The sequence below is a fragment of the Ostrea edulis genome, chromosome 9 (genome assembly GCF_947568905.1).
Source record: "Ostrea edulis chromosome 9, xbOstEdul1.1, whole genome shotgun sequence".
NCBI classification, from domain to species: Eukaryota; Metazoa; Mollusca; class Bivalvia; order Ostreida; family Ostreidae; genus Ostrea; species Ostrea edulis.
The window spans coordinates 62,240,151-62,256,288 of record NC_079172.1 but is presented as its reverse complement, the minus strand read 5'-3'; the positions used below and the strand labels follow the sequence as shown (position 1 = coordinate 62,256,288).

The 16,138-nt window shown below is 35.4% G+C and overlaps 1 protein-coding gene across 2 annotated transcripts in view; it reads right to left on the bottom strand.

Moving 5' to 3' along the window:
- Positions 1 to 16,138, bottom strand: part of LOC125657558 (putative glycerol kinase 5) — a 35,679-nt gene that overhangs the window by 12,805 nt on the left and 6,736 nt on the right. The window contains exons 1-10 of one of the 2 annotated variants that reach the window (XM_056149839.1): positions 15,611 to 15,711; positions 15,084 to 15,177; positions 13,103 to 13,178; positions 12,039 to 12,132; positions 10,919 to 11,008; positions 9,128 to 9,169; positions 7,260 to 7,397; positions 5,756 to 5,829; positions 4,768 to 4,828; positions 3,265 to 3,391 (exon numbers count right to left, since the gene is read on the bottom strand). In XM_056149839.1, coding sequence (XP_056005814.1) covers positions 3,265 to 3,391; positions 4,768 to 4,828; positions 5,756 to 5,829; positions 7,260 to 7,397; positions 9,128 to 9,169; positions 10,919 to 11,008; positions 12,039 to 12,132; positions 13,103 to 13,178; positions 15,084 to 15,141 — 760 coding nt within the window. In that variant the 5' untranslated portion in view covers positions 15,142 to 15,177; positions 15,611 to 15,711. Of the gene's footprint in view, positions 1 to 3,264; positions 3,392 to 4,767; positions 4,829 to 5,755; positions 5,830 to 7,259; positions 7,398 to 9,127; positions 9,170 to 10,918; positions 11,009 to 12,038; positions 12,133 to 13,102; positions 13,179 to 15,083; positions 15,178 to 15,610; positions 15,712 to 16,138 lie in introns of those variants that run through there. The other variant, XM_056149838.1, reaches the window with a different exon arrangement.

The window sequence follows — 16,138 nt, the reverse complement described above, 5'->3', positions numbered from 1 at the left end:
CGAATTTTTATGCATAATTCAGTCAAAACTTGGGTACTTGTTGATAACATACATACACATATATGCACTGAAACAATGTGACATTTACGGAAAGTAATTTAAAAAAAAAAAGAATATCAAAGATGTTTTAAGCATCTCGGTGATTTTCACAGTTGATAACCCAGCTTCATGATGTTTGAGGATAATGTTTCGAATAGCCAGCGATAGTCTACGACCTCCTTTCCCATCGGGCGCCATTGTGAAAATAATATACTGTGGCTGAAAAAGTGGGTCACGTGACATAAATTGCACGCTTTCTGCACGGTACGGTACGCTTTCGGGCTTTTGGGGGCGGGGTTTGCATAATATTATCCTGCACGCTTTCTGAACGGTACGGTTCGTTTCTTGAACGGTACGGTTCGTTTCTTGCACGGTACGGTACGCTTCTTGAATGGTACGGTTCGTTTTTTGCACGGTACGGTACGTTTCTTGAACGGTACGGTTCGTTTCTTGCACAGAACGGTTCGGTTCGTTTTTAAGGTGTAGTAGCACGTTTCAGGGTCTGTACCGCCTCTGTCACCACACCACACATATCTCACAGTCTCTCTGTCACCACAACATACATATCTCACAGTCTCTGTCACCAGAACACACACATCTCACAGTCTCTCTGTCACCACAACACACATATCTCACAGTCTCTCTGTCACCACAACACGCATATCTCACAGTCTCTCTGTCACCACAACATGCATATCTCACAATCTCTCTGTCACCACAACACGCATATCTCACAGTGTTTCTGTCACCACAACACGCATATCTCACAATCTCTCTGTCACCACAACACACATATCTCACAGTCTCTCTGTCACCACAACATACATATCTCACAGTCTCTCTGTCACCACAACACACACATCTCACAGTCTCTCTGTCACCACAACACACATATCTCACAGTCTCTCTGTCACCACAACACACATATCTCACAGTCTCTCTGTCATCACAACACACATATCTCAGTCTCTCTGTCACCACAACACGCATATCTCATAGTCTCTCTGTCACCACAACACGCATATCTCACAATCTCTCTGTCACCACAACACACATATCTCACAATCTCTCTGTCACCACAACACACATATCTCACAATCTCTCTGTCACCAAAACACACATATCTCACAATCTCTCTGTCACCACAACACACATATCTCACAATCTCTCTGTCACCACAACATACATATCTCACAATCTCTCTGTCACCACAACACACATATCTCACAATCTCTCTGTCACCACAACATACATATCTCAGTCTCTCTGTCACCACAACACACATATCTCACAATCTCTCTGTCACCACAACACACATATCTCGCAATCTCTCTGTCACCAAAACACACATATCTCACAATCTCTCTGTCACCAAAACACACATATCTCACAATATCTCTGTCACCACAACACACATATCTCACAATCTCACAACACACATATCTCACAATCTCTCTGTCACCACAACACACATATCTCACAATCTCTCTGTCACCAAAACACACATATCTCACAATCTCTCTGTCACCACAACACACATATCTCACAATCTCTGTCACCACAACATACATATCTCACAATCTCTCTGTCACCACAACACACATATCTCACAATCTCTCTGTCACCACAACATACATATCTCAGTCTCTCTGTCACCACAACACACATATCTCACAATCTCTCTGTCACCACAACACACATATCTCACAGTCTCTTTGTCACCACAACACACATATCTCACAATCTCTCTGTCACCACAACACACATATCTCACAGTGTTTCTGTCACCACTTTTCAGTCTTTTCTTTTTAAAAATAATTACTTATATATATTTACCTAAATTCTTTCTTTTTAAGAAACATTACTTGTGTTTATCTAAGGTCTTTTCTTTAAGAAACATTTATATTTATCTAAATTCTTCCTTTTAAAATAATTTATTTAATTATATTTATCCAAAATTCTTTCTTCTCAAGAAACATTATTAATTTATTAAATATTGCCTGACTTGTTAACACTGCGTTTTAACACCCCCTTTTCTGATTTTTTCCAAGTTGTACAAATGTTTTGGTCTATTTTTTATTCACCAAATATGCCATGATTTTTCACTAGTCATATGTCAGTTGACACATTTATTGTTCTCAGGTGCAAATTATTGCAATTTGTCATTATAAGTTGTCTGTACATTTTACTTGTACATGTAGGTAACTTTTACTTATATTTGAATCATAGTTTGTGTTCCCTTTACTGTCGTTTATTGTACATGTAATAAATTACCTATTTCATTCTTTAAAGGGTGTTATTGTTTTTTATTCAGAACAGACAGATTGGTATAAATATAATGCCAAATCCCCTACAGAATTTACACACAATATAATGACATTTTACCTCTAATAAAAGTTACATGTAAATATAACGACATTTTATCTCTTATAAAAGTTACACGTAAATATAATGACGTTTTATCTCATAAAAGTTACACGTAACAAGATTTACTGTAAGCAATGCTCACTAAGAATACCCTCCCCCCCCCCCCCCCCCCCCCCCCCCACCTGCTTACCCCAATCTCCCAAAGGATGTTGTTAATAGGTATAAATTACCTCTTTCCTGAGTGTAAAAATATGGTATGCCTTTGTAGAAGAAAATGGAAGATATAGTCCGAACACAAATCCATGGTATAAACCTATAATTTTGACCTTGAGATCAAAGGTCAAGGTCATAAAGAGGTCATGAATGTACATGACACATAGTCTCATGGTGATACACCCATGTCTTATGGTATGTCAAAACCCTATAATCAATTCTGACCTTGAGGTCAAAGTTCAAGGTCATATGGAGGTCATGAAGGTACATGACACATCGTCTCATGGTGATACACTCATGTGTCAAATATGGTATGCCTATGTCAAAGAACAAAGAAGTTATGGCCCGGACACAAATCCATTGTAAAAAACCTTTAATTTTGACCTTGAGGTCAAGGGTCAAGGTCATATAGAGGTCAAGAAGGTACTCAACACATTGTCTCATGGTGATCTACCTGTGTGCCAAATATGGTATGCCTAAGTCAAAGAACAAAGAAGTTATGGCCCGGACACGAATCTGCAGACAGACGGACAGACAGACAGACAGAGTGATTTCTATATACCCCCCAGAACTTTGTTCGGGGGGTATAAATACAACGACGTTTTACCTCTTATAAAAGTTACAGTAAATATAACAATGTTTTACCTCCCACAGAAGCATGTGGTGTGTCTCCACAATTCAAATCGATGAACGTTCCTGTTCCCATGGTGCACTTGATATCTCCGACTTCAAAGCAGCACTCCCCAAACAATGCTCCAGTTTGGTCGGACACCTACAGAGAAAAAGACAGACAGACTCCATTATCACTCCAAATTTAATATCAAAATATAGTGTTACCCAAAGAAAGAGTAAATCAAAAGTTAAAGATAACGAACAGTGATCAATCTCATAACTCCTGTACAGAATACAAAATTAAGAGTCAAACAGTGACCCCTGGATATACCAGAGGTGGGATCAGGTGTCTAGGAGGAGTAAGTATCCCCTGTTGACTAGTCACACCTGTCATGAGCCCTTTAACTTGATCAGGTAAATGGAGTATTCGGAAGTCAAAATCAGTGTGTACATCACATTCATAGCTTAGGCCAATTTAGTATAATTTTTCATAAAATTAGACATTTAGTACAGCTGTTGCTTTTAGCATAAGAAAAAAAATTTCAAATCTGCATATATACATATATTCTGAGGAAATGTATTTATTATATACCCATCAACGTTTCGGTTTTTTAATACTGTTGATTTCACAGAGTGTGATCCGGTTTTCCGGATCACCACTGTAATTTTCTGATTACGTATCAGTATCCTCTGAAACTGATGACGTCACAATGCATCAACACAATGGTTTTTTTTGTAGAAAATATCGCTGCGTAACAAACAAAACTGTGTACACAAAATATAATTTCACTATACGTTTGTGTTTTTGATGATTTATATTCATCATCATCGGCATTTTGATTAACGTGCAGGATTAGGTGATCTTCCACAGCAGTGGGCTCCCTTCCAGGTAACTGGCACATGGCAGACTTAACATTTGACTTCCAGGCATCTCTGTCCAATCGGTTGACATCACGAAGTCCCCACTTACGCTGGTCTTTTACTAGCTGTGCTTTCCAGGTCATCTTTGGTCTCCCTGGTTGTCGTCCTCCCTCTTTTTTCATATTAAAGACATTATTGATTGCCCCACTGGATCTAGCAATGTGCCCAAACCAGCGTAGCCTCTTCTCATGCAGGATAGTGTCGAGGTCATCGATCTCAAGTCGTGCCCGTAGCTCGCTTGATCTGACACTATCCATGTCTTCTGGCTTTACCCTGCAAATCTGTCTGACCAAGGCTCTGTCATTTCGTCGTAGACGAAGGAGGTCTGGTTTTGGCAAGGGCCACGTCTTTTACACTTATTATCTTATAAATGTGGCTTTAAAAATACATAAGGGGGTATATAATATATTTATCATTACTACAGTAACTTGATTCGAAGAGTTGGATCATGTCTCGTTGACAGGTGCGGATCATCAGATCAAACTCGACGAGACGCGTCTCGTGTGATCTGATGATCTGTGTCTGTCAACTCGACGTGATCCAATTCTTCCAATCAAGTTACTGTAGTAATGATATATATATTTGTATTACTCATTCATTATTACAAGAACTTACAACTGCCGTTATTGGAATGGCTGCCCCAAATATTGCTGGATCTGTGCTTCCAAAATCTCCACTACAAGTAGACAAAATCTTAATTAATCTAATAAAAGTAAGTGAAATCTTAATAATCGATACTGATCATTTCATCTAAAGTAAACGAAAAATTAATATTCAGATTATTGGGGCATGGACATGATTAGAGCTGAAAATTTTCAAATTTTATTTTCCAATTTTAATGTTTAGAATGCTTAACTAAGATATTTCTAATGGTCAGCAATGTTAGTTGTCGATCGAGGAACATGGGAGATATAGAGCTCACAATTCTTTGATATAAATGTAAACAAGGCTCGTGCCATGTTTTTGTTTACATAAGTTAAATATACTAGTAAAAGTTTTGTTTAAAGCAGATTTTAATTCTGAACACAATTAAATAGTTCAAGTGTTTGGCACATCTCATTTTCTTTTAAAGATGCTTATTTTCTATTAAATGATCTATATGTAAACAAAAACATGGCACAAGTCTTGTTTACATATTAAATAGAGAATTGTGTGTGTTGTATCTCACTTGTAACTCAACAACTGACATTCAGATTTTGGTTGACCATTAGAAATACTTTAGTTAAGCATTAAAATACAACACAATGTACACTATTTTAAATTACAGCACATTGTACACTATTTTTAATTAAATTACAGCACATTGTACACTATTCTAAATTACAGCACATTGTACACTATTCTAAATTACAGCACATTGTACACTATTTTTAATTAAATTACAGCATTTTGTACACTATTCTAAATTACAGCACATTGTACACTATTCTAAATTACAGCACATATTGTACACTATTTTAAAATACAGCACATTGTACACTATTTTAAATGAAACCAGGCTTCTTTACTTTGGATTATTGCTTGTTGATATTAAGATTGGTTCCATGATAAATACCTGATCTGATCTCTTATTAATGTCTGAAATTGTAGTTGTAATAAATACCTTGTATCTCTGATCTCTGGTAAAATATCCATGGGAATGTTTAGCAAGTTACAAACAATGTTACTCCATTCAAACTGAAAACAAATAATCAAACAATGTTACTCCATTCAAACTGAAAACAAATAATCAAACAATGTTACTCCATTCAAACTGAAAACAAATAATCAAACAATGGTACTCCATTCAAACTGAAAACAAATAATCAAACAATGGTACTCCATTCAAACTGAAAACAAATAATCAAACAATGGTACTCCATTCAAACTGAAAACAAATAATCAAACAATGGTACTCCATTCAAACTGAAAACAAATAATCAAACAATGGTACTCCATTCAAACTGAAAACAAATAATCAAACAATGGTACTCCATTCAAACTGAAAACAAATAATCAAACAATGGTACTCCATTCAAACTGAAAACAAATAATCAAACAATGGTACTCCATTCAAACTGAAAACAAATAATCAAACAATGTTACTCCATTCAAACTGAAAACAAATAATCAAACAATGGTACTCCATTCAAACTGAAAACAAATAATCAAACAATGTTACTCCACTAAAACTGAAAACAGATTGCAGCTGATAAATGATCCGGCTACAATTCATACGTATTTACATTTAAAATGTTTTTGCCTTAAATATATCTAAAATTGTAATGATTTCCACTTCCTCAAGAATGCAATGCAGTTGTAAACAATGCCATTACAGATACAGAACTACTGGATAAATATATTAAATCTATTTTAACAGCTGGGAATTCTGACAGAAAAGAAAGTAGAAAGTCCATATTAGAAATAAATACATGAGGATATGAAATGCAACACTCCACGCTGTTATATTTAAACACCCTTCATGGCTGACACAAAAGCATGAAAAGTAAAACAGTTCATTAGAGACCATTGTTCTCGGGAAACAGGAACCTGCCTTCCAGCAGACAGAATGGTTTTTGTTTTCAATACAATTTCCATCATTCCAATTAATTAGAATATCAATGTCTGGATAATTCAATTAATTCTGAAAATTCTAAACTCCTTTCATTGTACCTGCCATAATTTTTTAAATTTTGGAATCTGAGAATAATTTTGCATCTCGCTAAAGTAATGACTTGTAGTGGATTTTTACAAAATTCTAATGTTACATTAGCTCTGCTGTTTCTGTTTATCATTACTGAAAAACCCCTATCATGGCCCCAACCCAGCATTGATAACAAGAGGGGAGATGTTGCAACATCTCATTTCTACTACTTTTCAAACCATTTTTGAAATGCAAAAACTTTTTGCCAATTGAAATAAAATAAAGAAATCGGCTTCAGAATCTTTTGCAAGTAAAACATACAGTACCAATATAAGTATAAATTCACCTTGGTTGTTAAAAAACAATCAAATTGTAACATCCTGAAATGAGGTCAAGGTTATTCTGAAGGTCACTGTAATCAAATTCTCTACCTTGTAATATCACATCACAGGATGTAACAAACATGTCTGTCATGACATTGTACCTGGTATGGATCAAACAACCCCGTTCCACTCGCACACGAAAAGTCTGTGGCTATCAGCTTTTCTCTGGTCAGTTTGTACAACAACCATGTCTCTATACAACCCAGGCAAACTTCCTGAACAGCTAACTTGGCTTTTACCTACAGAAAATGTGTCTTATAGAGAATAAAACATAAAACAAGGAAATTGATTCATAGTTACATCCCGTCACATAATGAAAGAAAGCAGAAGTGAGCAAGCTCACATACCCCTCGCTCCAACATTGCTTGACAATGCCTCACATAATGAATGGTAATGTTATGCATTACTGCAAGAACCGGACAGACGGACTCAAAATTCTATGTTCAACAGGGGCATAACTCCCAGTAAAATTATTGAATCAGAATTTTCTGGGAATATGCACATCTACAGTATGTCCTTATTACTACATAGTTTCACGAAATTCTGTTTAGCAGTCTCAGAGAAGTTGCACTGACAAAAGGGCTTGGAATTCTAAGTTCAAAAGGGGCATAACTCCCAGAAAAATTATTGAATCAGAATTTCCTGGGAATATGCACATCTACAGTGTGTCCTTATCAACTACAAAGATTCACGAATTTCTGTTGAGCGGTCTCAGAAGAGTTCCGCTGACAAGAACAGGACAGACGGGCTCGAAATCCTAAGTTCAAAAGGGGCATAACTCCCAGAAAAATTATTGAATCATAATTTCCTGGGAATATGCACATCTACACAGTGTGTCCTTATTAACTACAAAGTTTCACAAAATTCTGTTGAGCAGTTTCAGAGGAGTTGCGCTGACAAAAAAGGGACTGACAGACTGACAGACAGGTCAAAAACATTATACTCTTCGAAGGGTATAATTATACATGTAGTTAACGAAAACATTTAATGCCAGATAAAACTGCAAAGAACTCAAGTTTGGGTTAGAAATTACAGCCCACCCAAACAACTGAACTTGGAACTAAACTGAAAATCAGGACCGGTAGATTTTGAAGAGGGCTGGCAATTTCTAAGTGAAAAGGTGAAGATAATGAACAAGTGATCAATCTAATAACTCCTATAAGGAATACAAAATTAAGAGTTGGGCAAACACTGACCCCTGGATATACCAGAGGTGGGATTAGGGGTGCCTAGGAGGAGTAAGCATCCCCTATCGACCAGTCAGCCCTTTGACTGATTCAAAATTTCATTCAGTTTCCAACTCTGCTCAAGTAGGTACAGCCCACTTCTGAACCCATGTTAATGTATGTAAAGACTTGTTGAATAAAACTGTTTATCCAAAAGAAAATATGGTTTTGTGGGTAAAAGAAAAGACATGCTTTTATTTAAGGTTTTACTAGCTTGGTACCTTCTTGTAATAATTAAACATCTAGTTCCAAAAACTTATTTTGGACTTATCACACTTTATGAAACATCAGGTGTTTCTCAGATCATTAAACAGGTGCTCCTCAGATCATTAAACAGGTGCTCCTCAGATCATTAAAATGCACCTCACATCATTGAACAGGTGCTCCTCAGATCATTAAAATGCACCTCAGATCATTAAACAGGTGCTCCTCAGATCATTAAACAGGTGCTTCTCAGATCATTAAACAGGTGCTCCTCAGATCATTAAACAGGTGTTCCTCATATCATTAAGTCATTGTTAGTTTATGTGACTCTCCAAACCATTTATGTGAAATCTTTTCTTTTTACACAGCTCTATGTGAAACCTTCCCTCTTCGACAATTTACACAGCTCTATATGAAACATTTCCTCTTCCACATTTTACACATGTCTATGTGAAATCATTCCTCTTACAAATTTTACACAGGTCTAAGTTAAACCTGACCTTTTCTCACATTTTACACAGCTTTATGTGAAATCTTACCTCTTCAACATTTTCTAAAACCCATATCAACCTCATTGTAACCTGAAACAGAGAAAAACTAAAACTTCCGAATATGTCTCTGAATATGTCAGTTTATGAAGAAACACAATTTACATATAAAAATGAAATTTAACAAATTTTTAAGCATACAAATATTATCAAATATACAATATCTGCAGTTATAACAGAGTAATAGACATGGCCACAATCTGTGATGGCTATCGTAATCAAAAATCACGTATTTCATATTTTCAGAAAGACACACTGCAGTAACTGTTTCTAGTGGTACATATTTAGGCTATTTTCACATGAATACATGCAACATCAAATCAAAATCTTTATTACAGAAGAGGCCCATGGGTCTAAAAGGTCATTTGAGTATCATAGCTCATACAGGGAGTCTCATGTTTGCATTTAAGTCTCAATATGGAGTCCTTAGTACACATGTTTATGATCTTTCAAAATATCAAAATATGCACACAACTTCTATCAATTTACAAAAGAAGGAAAAATGGAAGTTTGCAACTACTCAATCAATTTGATATCCCCACAATACACCCCCCCAAAAAAAAACCCTGATCAATGAATTTCACAATTATTTAGGCCAAAAAAAATTAATCAATAGTTTAACCCTGATCAATGAATTTCACAATTTATGCCAAAAAAATATATTAATCAATAGTTTCCCAGGTCCTGCCGCATCCATTGAAAAGGTACCACATGGATTTTTTTTTTCAATTTATATTTGGGAATAAAGAAAAAGATTTTCCAAAATCTAATACATTATCACTATATGGCCATATTGGCCTCTCCCTAGGGCCTGAACCTCTGACCTAGGAGTCATGAATTTTACAATTCAGGTAGAGAACTTCATGAACATCATGATCATGCATTTGGTTTTTCTGAAATATATATGGCAGTAGAGAAGATTTTCTAAGATCTAATACATTTTCAATAAATGGCCAAATTGGCCTCGCCCTAGGGCCTAGGGCCTCAACCCCTGATCCAAGAGCCATGTACTTCACAATTTAGGTAGAGAGCTTCATGGACATCATATTCATACATTTGGTTTTCCTCAAATATATAAATGGCAGTATAGAGAAGAAGGGTTTCTAAGACTTAATGTATCTTCAATATATGGCCATATTGGCCCACCTTAGGGCCTGAACCTCTGACCCAGGGGACACGAATTACACATTTAAAGCTAAGGACTTCCATCATAACATGCATTTAGTTTTTCTCAAATATGTATGGAAGTAGAGAAGAAGATTTCTAAGATTTAATACATGTTCACTATATGATCATATTGGCTCCACCCTAGGGCCTTAACTCCTTACCCAAAGAGCCACGAATTTCACAATTTAAGTAGAGGGTTTCATGGACATCATAACCATGCATTTAGTTTTTCTCCCATATGTGTGGGAATAGAGAAGAAGATTTTTGAAAATTTGGCTTTTTTGGCAGATTTTGCCTCGCTCATGAGGCTCGTGGGAAGTAATAAATTTCACGTTTTAAATTCCTCTAATATCCTAGAGATGCTTCTGACCAAAAATGGTAATGATTGGCAATGTAGTTTTCAAGGAGTTAAAATGTAAAATTGTTAACAGACAAAGCACGGCGACTGATGATGACCAATGGCAATATGTCACCTGAGTAAAAATTGGTCACCTGAGTTTACTCATGTGACCTAAAAATTCAAAATAAGAAAGAGAAACAGCCCAAATAACAATGAATATACGAACATTGCAAACCAGTGCATACATGTACCTTGTAACTCATAAAGAGCCATACCTGTTGTGACATAAATTTCAGCACACTTGCAGATAAGAACCTTTTTTGTCTGGTCAGCATGTGTAGGACTGAAGAACCATTATTCAAAGCCTGAAAATAAGGAATTCAAGTAAGAAAATAAGGAATTCAAGAAAGAAAATAAGGAATTCAAGTAAGAAAATAAGGAATTCAAGAAATGAAATAAAGAATTCAAGAAAGAAAATAAGGAATTCAAGAAAGAAAATAAGGAATTCAGGTAAGAAAATAAGGAATTCAAGAAATAAAATAAAGAATTACAGAAAGAAAATAAGGAATTCAAGAAAGGAAATAAGGAATTCAAGAAAGAAAGCAATAGAATATTAGATGCATGATAATTTTCATTCACATGTAAGATACATTATCCAAACTTCTCACTGTGAAGGTCAACTTTAATGGCTTCTTTACCATGGGGGTCCTATATTTGTGACACAAAATATTTCTCTAAGTCTGATACTTGTAACACTAAGATTTCAAGACAAAAAGTTTGATGAACTAAGATGTAGAATAAAGTGTTGAAACATCCAGGAACTAGGCTGGGACAATGAACCGCAGCATTCAGTTTAGCTATATATGGATCATTCCATCAAAGTACATTTCCTTATCATGATGATACTCCACTGCCCATTTTCCCCAAACAGTCTAAGCACTGATATTCTGCTATTTATCATCTGTAGTGCTCTTTGTGAACTTGTTTCAAAATGGTAGAGAGGGAGAAGAAATTTTTCATAGGAGTCGGCAGTTTTATCTATTATAAAGGTATGTGTGAACAACAGCCACTGTTCACTACAGTATATGACAGGTGAAGATAACGAACAGTGATCAATCTCATAACTCCCATAAGCAATACAAAATAGAGAGCTGGGCAAATATGAACCCTTGGACATACCAGAGGTGGGATCGGGTGCCTAGGAGGAGTAAGCATCCCCTGTCGACCGGTCACATTCATCGTGAGCCCTATATCTTGATCAGGTAAATGGAGTTATCCATAGTCAAAATCAGTGTGCCAAGAACAGCCTAACAAATTCGTATGAAACATGTCAGACAGCAATTGACATGCTCACTTTCATTCTGAACAAGCTGTTCCAGCTTTTGACATGCTTACTTTCATTCTGAATGAGCTGTTCCAGCATTTGACAATGTCCCTTGATCGTAAGTCCTGCCAGGTGATGAAGTTATGAAATGGTTTCCCAGTTGTCCTACAAATCAAAAGTCATGGGTGTAGTCATTCTGAGTATCAAAAACAGTCACTCTAATTCATGTGCACAAAAATTCAAACATGCATTTACAAGAATTGTGATTTTCTGTGCTTGCGCAAGGTTGCATCTAGTATATATGAAAGCAGAGAAGATTTTTTAAGATTTACATTTTTACTATATGGCCATATTGGCCATGCCCTAGGGTTTGCACCTCTGTACTAAATAGTTTTGAAGAAAAAAAAAAAATGTAAAATTGTTAACGGACAAAGACCAACTGCCATAGGTCACCTGTGGGACTCAGGTGACCTAAAAAGTTAGAGAATTCATACCGATGCCAATCTGTAAGTGAGAATAATCAACAGAATCTGAGGAGAAAAGGAAACATTGCATTTCTGAATCAGTAGAAAATATGTAGGTGTAATCAAATGATGAACATGAAACACCATCCATCAACTACAATAATTATTTCAACTTTTTCTAACATTGCAAATGATGAGGTGGGTGTGGCAGAGGATGAGATGGGCATGGCAAAAGATGAGATGGGCGTGGCAAAAGATGAGATGGGCGTGGCAAAGGATGAGATGGGCATGGCAAAAGAAGAGATGGGTGTGGCAAAAGATGAGATGGGCGTGGCAGAGAATGAGATGGGCGTGGCAAAGGATGAGATGGGCATTGCAAAAGATGAAATGGGTGTAAAATAATGAGACAGATGTAACAAAATCAAAGTACTGTAACAGCATGTAACAAAGTGAAAGCACCACAAAGTAACAAGCAACAATGTGAAAGTACAACAAAGTAACATACAACAAAGTGAAAGTACAATAAATTAACATATAACAAAGTGAAAATACAACAAAGCAACAAAATATTACAGAGTAACAGCATGTAACAAACAGGCATAGCATGTGATCTGTCATGGTAACACATAAAGGTGTAACTGACTGAGTAATACACATAATTAAACACTCACTTATCCCAGGTCAGGAATGTATTTCTCTGTGTGGTTATTCCCATACAGGAAACGTCATGAACAGTTATCCCGGCAGCTAAAACAATAGGAAGAAAACATGCAGATATTCGTTGTATGGTGAATCTGTTTTCATTTATCTCTGTCATGATTACAGCAGTACAAGCGTGTAACATAAAACATGATGTGTTTGTGAACCTCTATGCTCCCCAAGGATGACACATCCAAACCTGGCAATTATTTGACTTTAGTCTCAATAAATACATTGAAACCAAACAAATCTGACCTAAGCCTTAATGAATACATCCAAATCTGGCATATCTGACATTAGCCTTCATGAATAACCTTGACATTTATCAGTAAAATACTATGACTTTGGTCTTTCAGTTCACTAAGTATGATGTTTCTAGTTTCGACAGTTCAAAAGTAATTCTAATAGATGAATACACACTCAAAACTTCTTTAAACTATAAGGGTACTAAAATGGATATAATCCAATGATTACTATCTGAGATGTTCTGGGGAATTATTACATTTGTGTGGATTGTTGAGATAGTACAGATTTGTTTCTTACATTGAAAATTGCAGTTTGAAATTCATGAGATAGGGGTCTCCAATAATTCCAAAAAAAATTGAGCCACCACAAGATCTAATGACTCCCCAGTAATAAATAAGCTCTGCACACATAAATTTTACTGACCATGAACTAACAACAGTTTCTATTTATTGACCATGAACTACCAACGGTTTCTATTTATTGACTATGAATACCAACAGTTTCTATTTATTTACCATGAATTACCAACAGTTTCTATTTATTGACCCTAAATTACCAACAGTTTCTATTTATTGACCATGAACTACCAACAGTTTCTATTCATTGACCATGAACTAAAAACAGTTTCTATTTATTGACCATGAACTACCAACAGTTTCTATTTATTGACCATGAACTACATGTACCAACAGTTTCTATTTATTGACCATGACTTACCAACAGTTTCTATTTATTGACCATGAATTACCAACAGTTTCTATTTATTGACCATGAACTACCAACGGTTTCTATTTGTGCACACTTTATATTGACTCTGATTTCTAGCTTCATAATAACAGAAGCTTTGCATGAATTTCTTGTATCTAAAGAATATTGCAAAATTATCTTAGTGATTTTCGTGGAATGAAACAAATACTATGAATGACAGCACCAATATGTGCATTTCTCTTAATTTTGTTTTACCACAAACTGATTATTTATCAAGGTCACATGACCTCAGAAAGTGAAGGTGTAGGACATCGGCCACAAATGACAATTACACAAAGTAATGTTGCAAGAAATTTGTTCTACCACTTCCAATGTTGCCTGAAAAGTTCAAATTTTAAATTTATTAATTTTCAAGGAAATTGACCAGAAAATTTACAACTATGTACATCATAATTCAAATTAGGAATCAGTTTCAGAAAATATAAATTTTCATTTTGTTATGTTTTTTCTCTTTTTATATTTTTTTTTCAACTTGGAAATAACTAATTTAAAATCTAAATATAGGAAAATCTAAATTTCAGGACCAGATATAGCAGATGATATATCTAGTTGTGGAACTGGTCACTAAAGAAAGCATCATACATAATGTAGTTACATCAGCATCTAATCCAACCAATCAGTGGAAAGGGAAAAAAAATAAACATATCTACTCCAACCAATCAGTGAAAAGGAGAAAAACAAACATATCTACTCCAACCAATCAGTGACAAGGAGAAAAACAAACATATCTACTCCAACCAATCAGTGACAAGGAGAAAAACAAACATACCTTCTCCAACCAATCAGTGACAAGGAGAAAAACAAACATATCTACTCCAACCAATCAGTGACAAGGAGAAAAACAAACATGTCTACTCCAACCAATCAGTGACAAAGAGAAAAACAAACATAATTACATTAGCATCTAATCCAACCAATCAGTGAAAAGAAAAAACAAACCATGAATGGATTCTTTGATACTGTCAATGACCTGTTTCACGAGAACATCTGGGTCCATTTCCACCCAGCCAGGCTGCGGGTGAAGTAATTGTATCTACAAAATACCCATTAAATTCTTACATGTGAAGAACTGGCCTTTATTATTCATTATTATATTAGGTCACAATCACAGGCAATTGTATCGCTTGGGGTCGAATTTACTATATAAAGGGTAAAGGTATAGAACTCTAAATATAGGGTATCCAAGTTAGCCGATGTAAAAACAATAAATTAATTGATATAAAATTCTACTTTGTATTTTAATTTATTCATACATAATCAATCTACATTACTACCAAAATTCATCCCGAAATTCCGTATACTTCCCAAGATATGCAGAAATGAACTCGGAAAAATGCCTATTATTTTTTGGTTGACTTTTAGCCGGGCCCTGACACTATACGACTACGCAGAGTGTTTGAGCATTGCAACAAGCTATCAAATAGAATGTGCAGCATAAAATATCATTTCTAAAATGAATTTCTTACCCTAATTCATAAAATGAAGTCCGTAATAGCTCCAAGTGACTGAACATTTTTAAACCGTCTGTACTATCACAATCCCCACCATGAACGGTAGTTATGACTAATTACCCAAAAGAGATGGAAGGACCCATAACGATTTAGAGACTCAAATATTAATATTTATCAATATTGATTCATTATAGTACATAAATTAAGCTAATAACAAGTCTTTATAAATATACAAATGTCTTATTATGTCTATTTTTATCTAAATCACATTATCACAGGTGTTTGACGATTGATAATAATGATGTCAATGTGGGTAGTTAGTGGCACCGATGAAAATGACTGTGTTAAAATGAAAGTAGAGACGAGTTAAAAATTTCAGTCACTTGGAGCTATTACGGACTTTATTTTATGATTTGGGGTAAGAAATTCATTTTAGAAATGATATTTTATGCTGCACATTCTATTTGATAGCTTGTTGCAATGCTCAAACACTCTGCGTAGTCGTATAGTGTCAGAGCCCAGCTAAAAGTCAACCAAAAAATA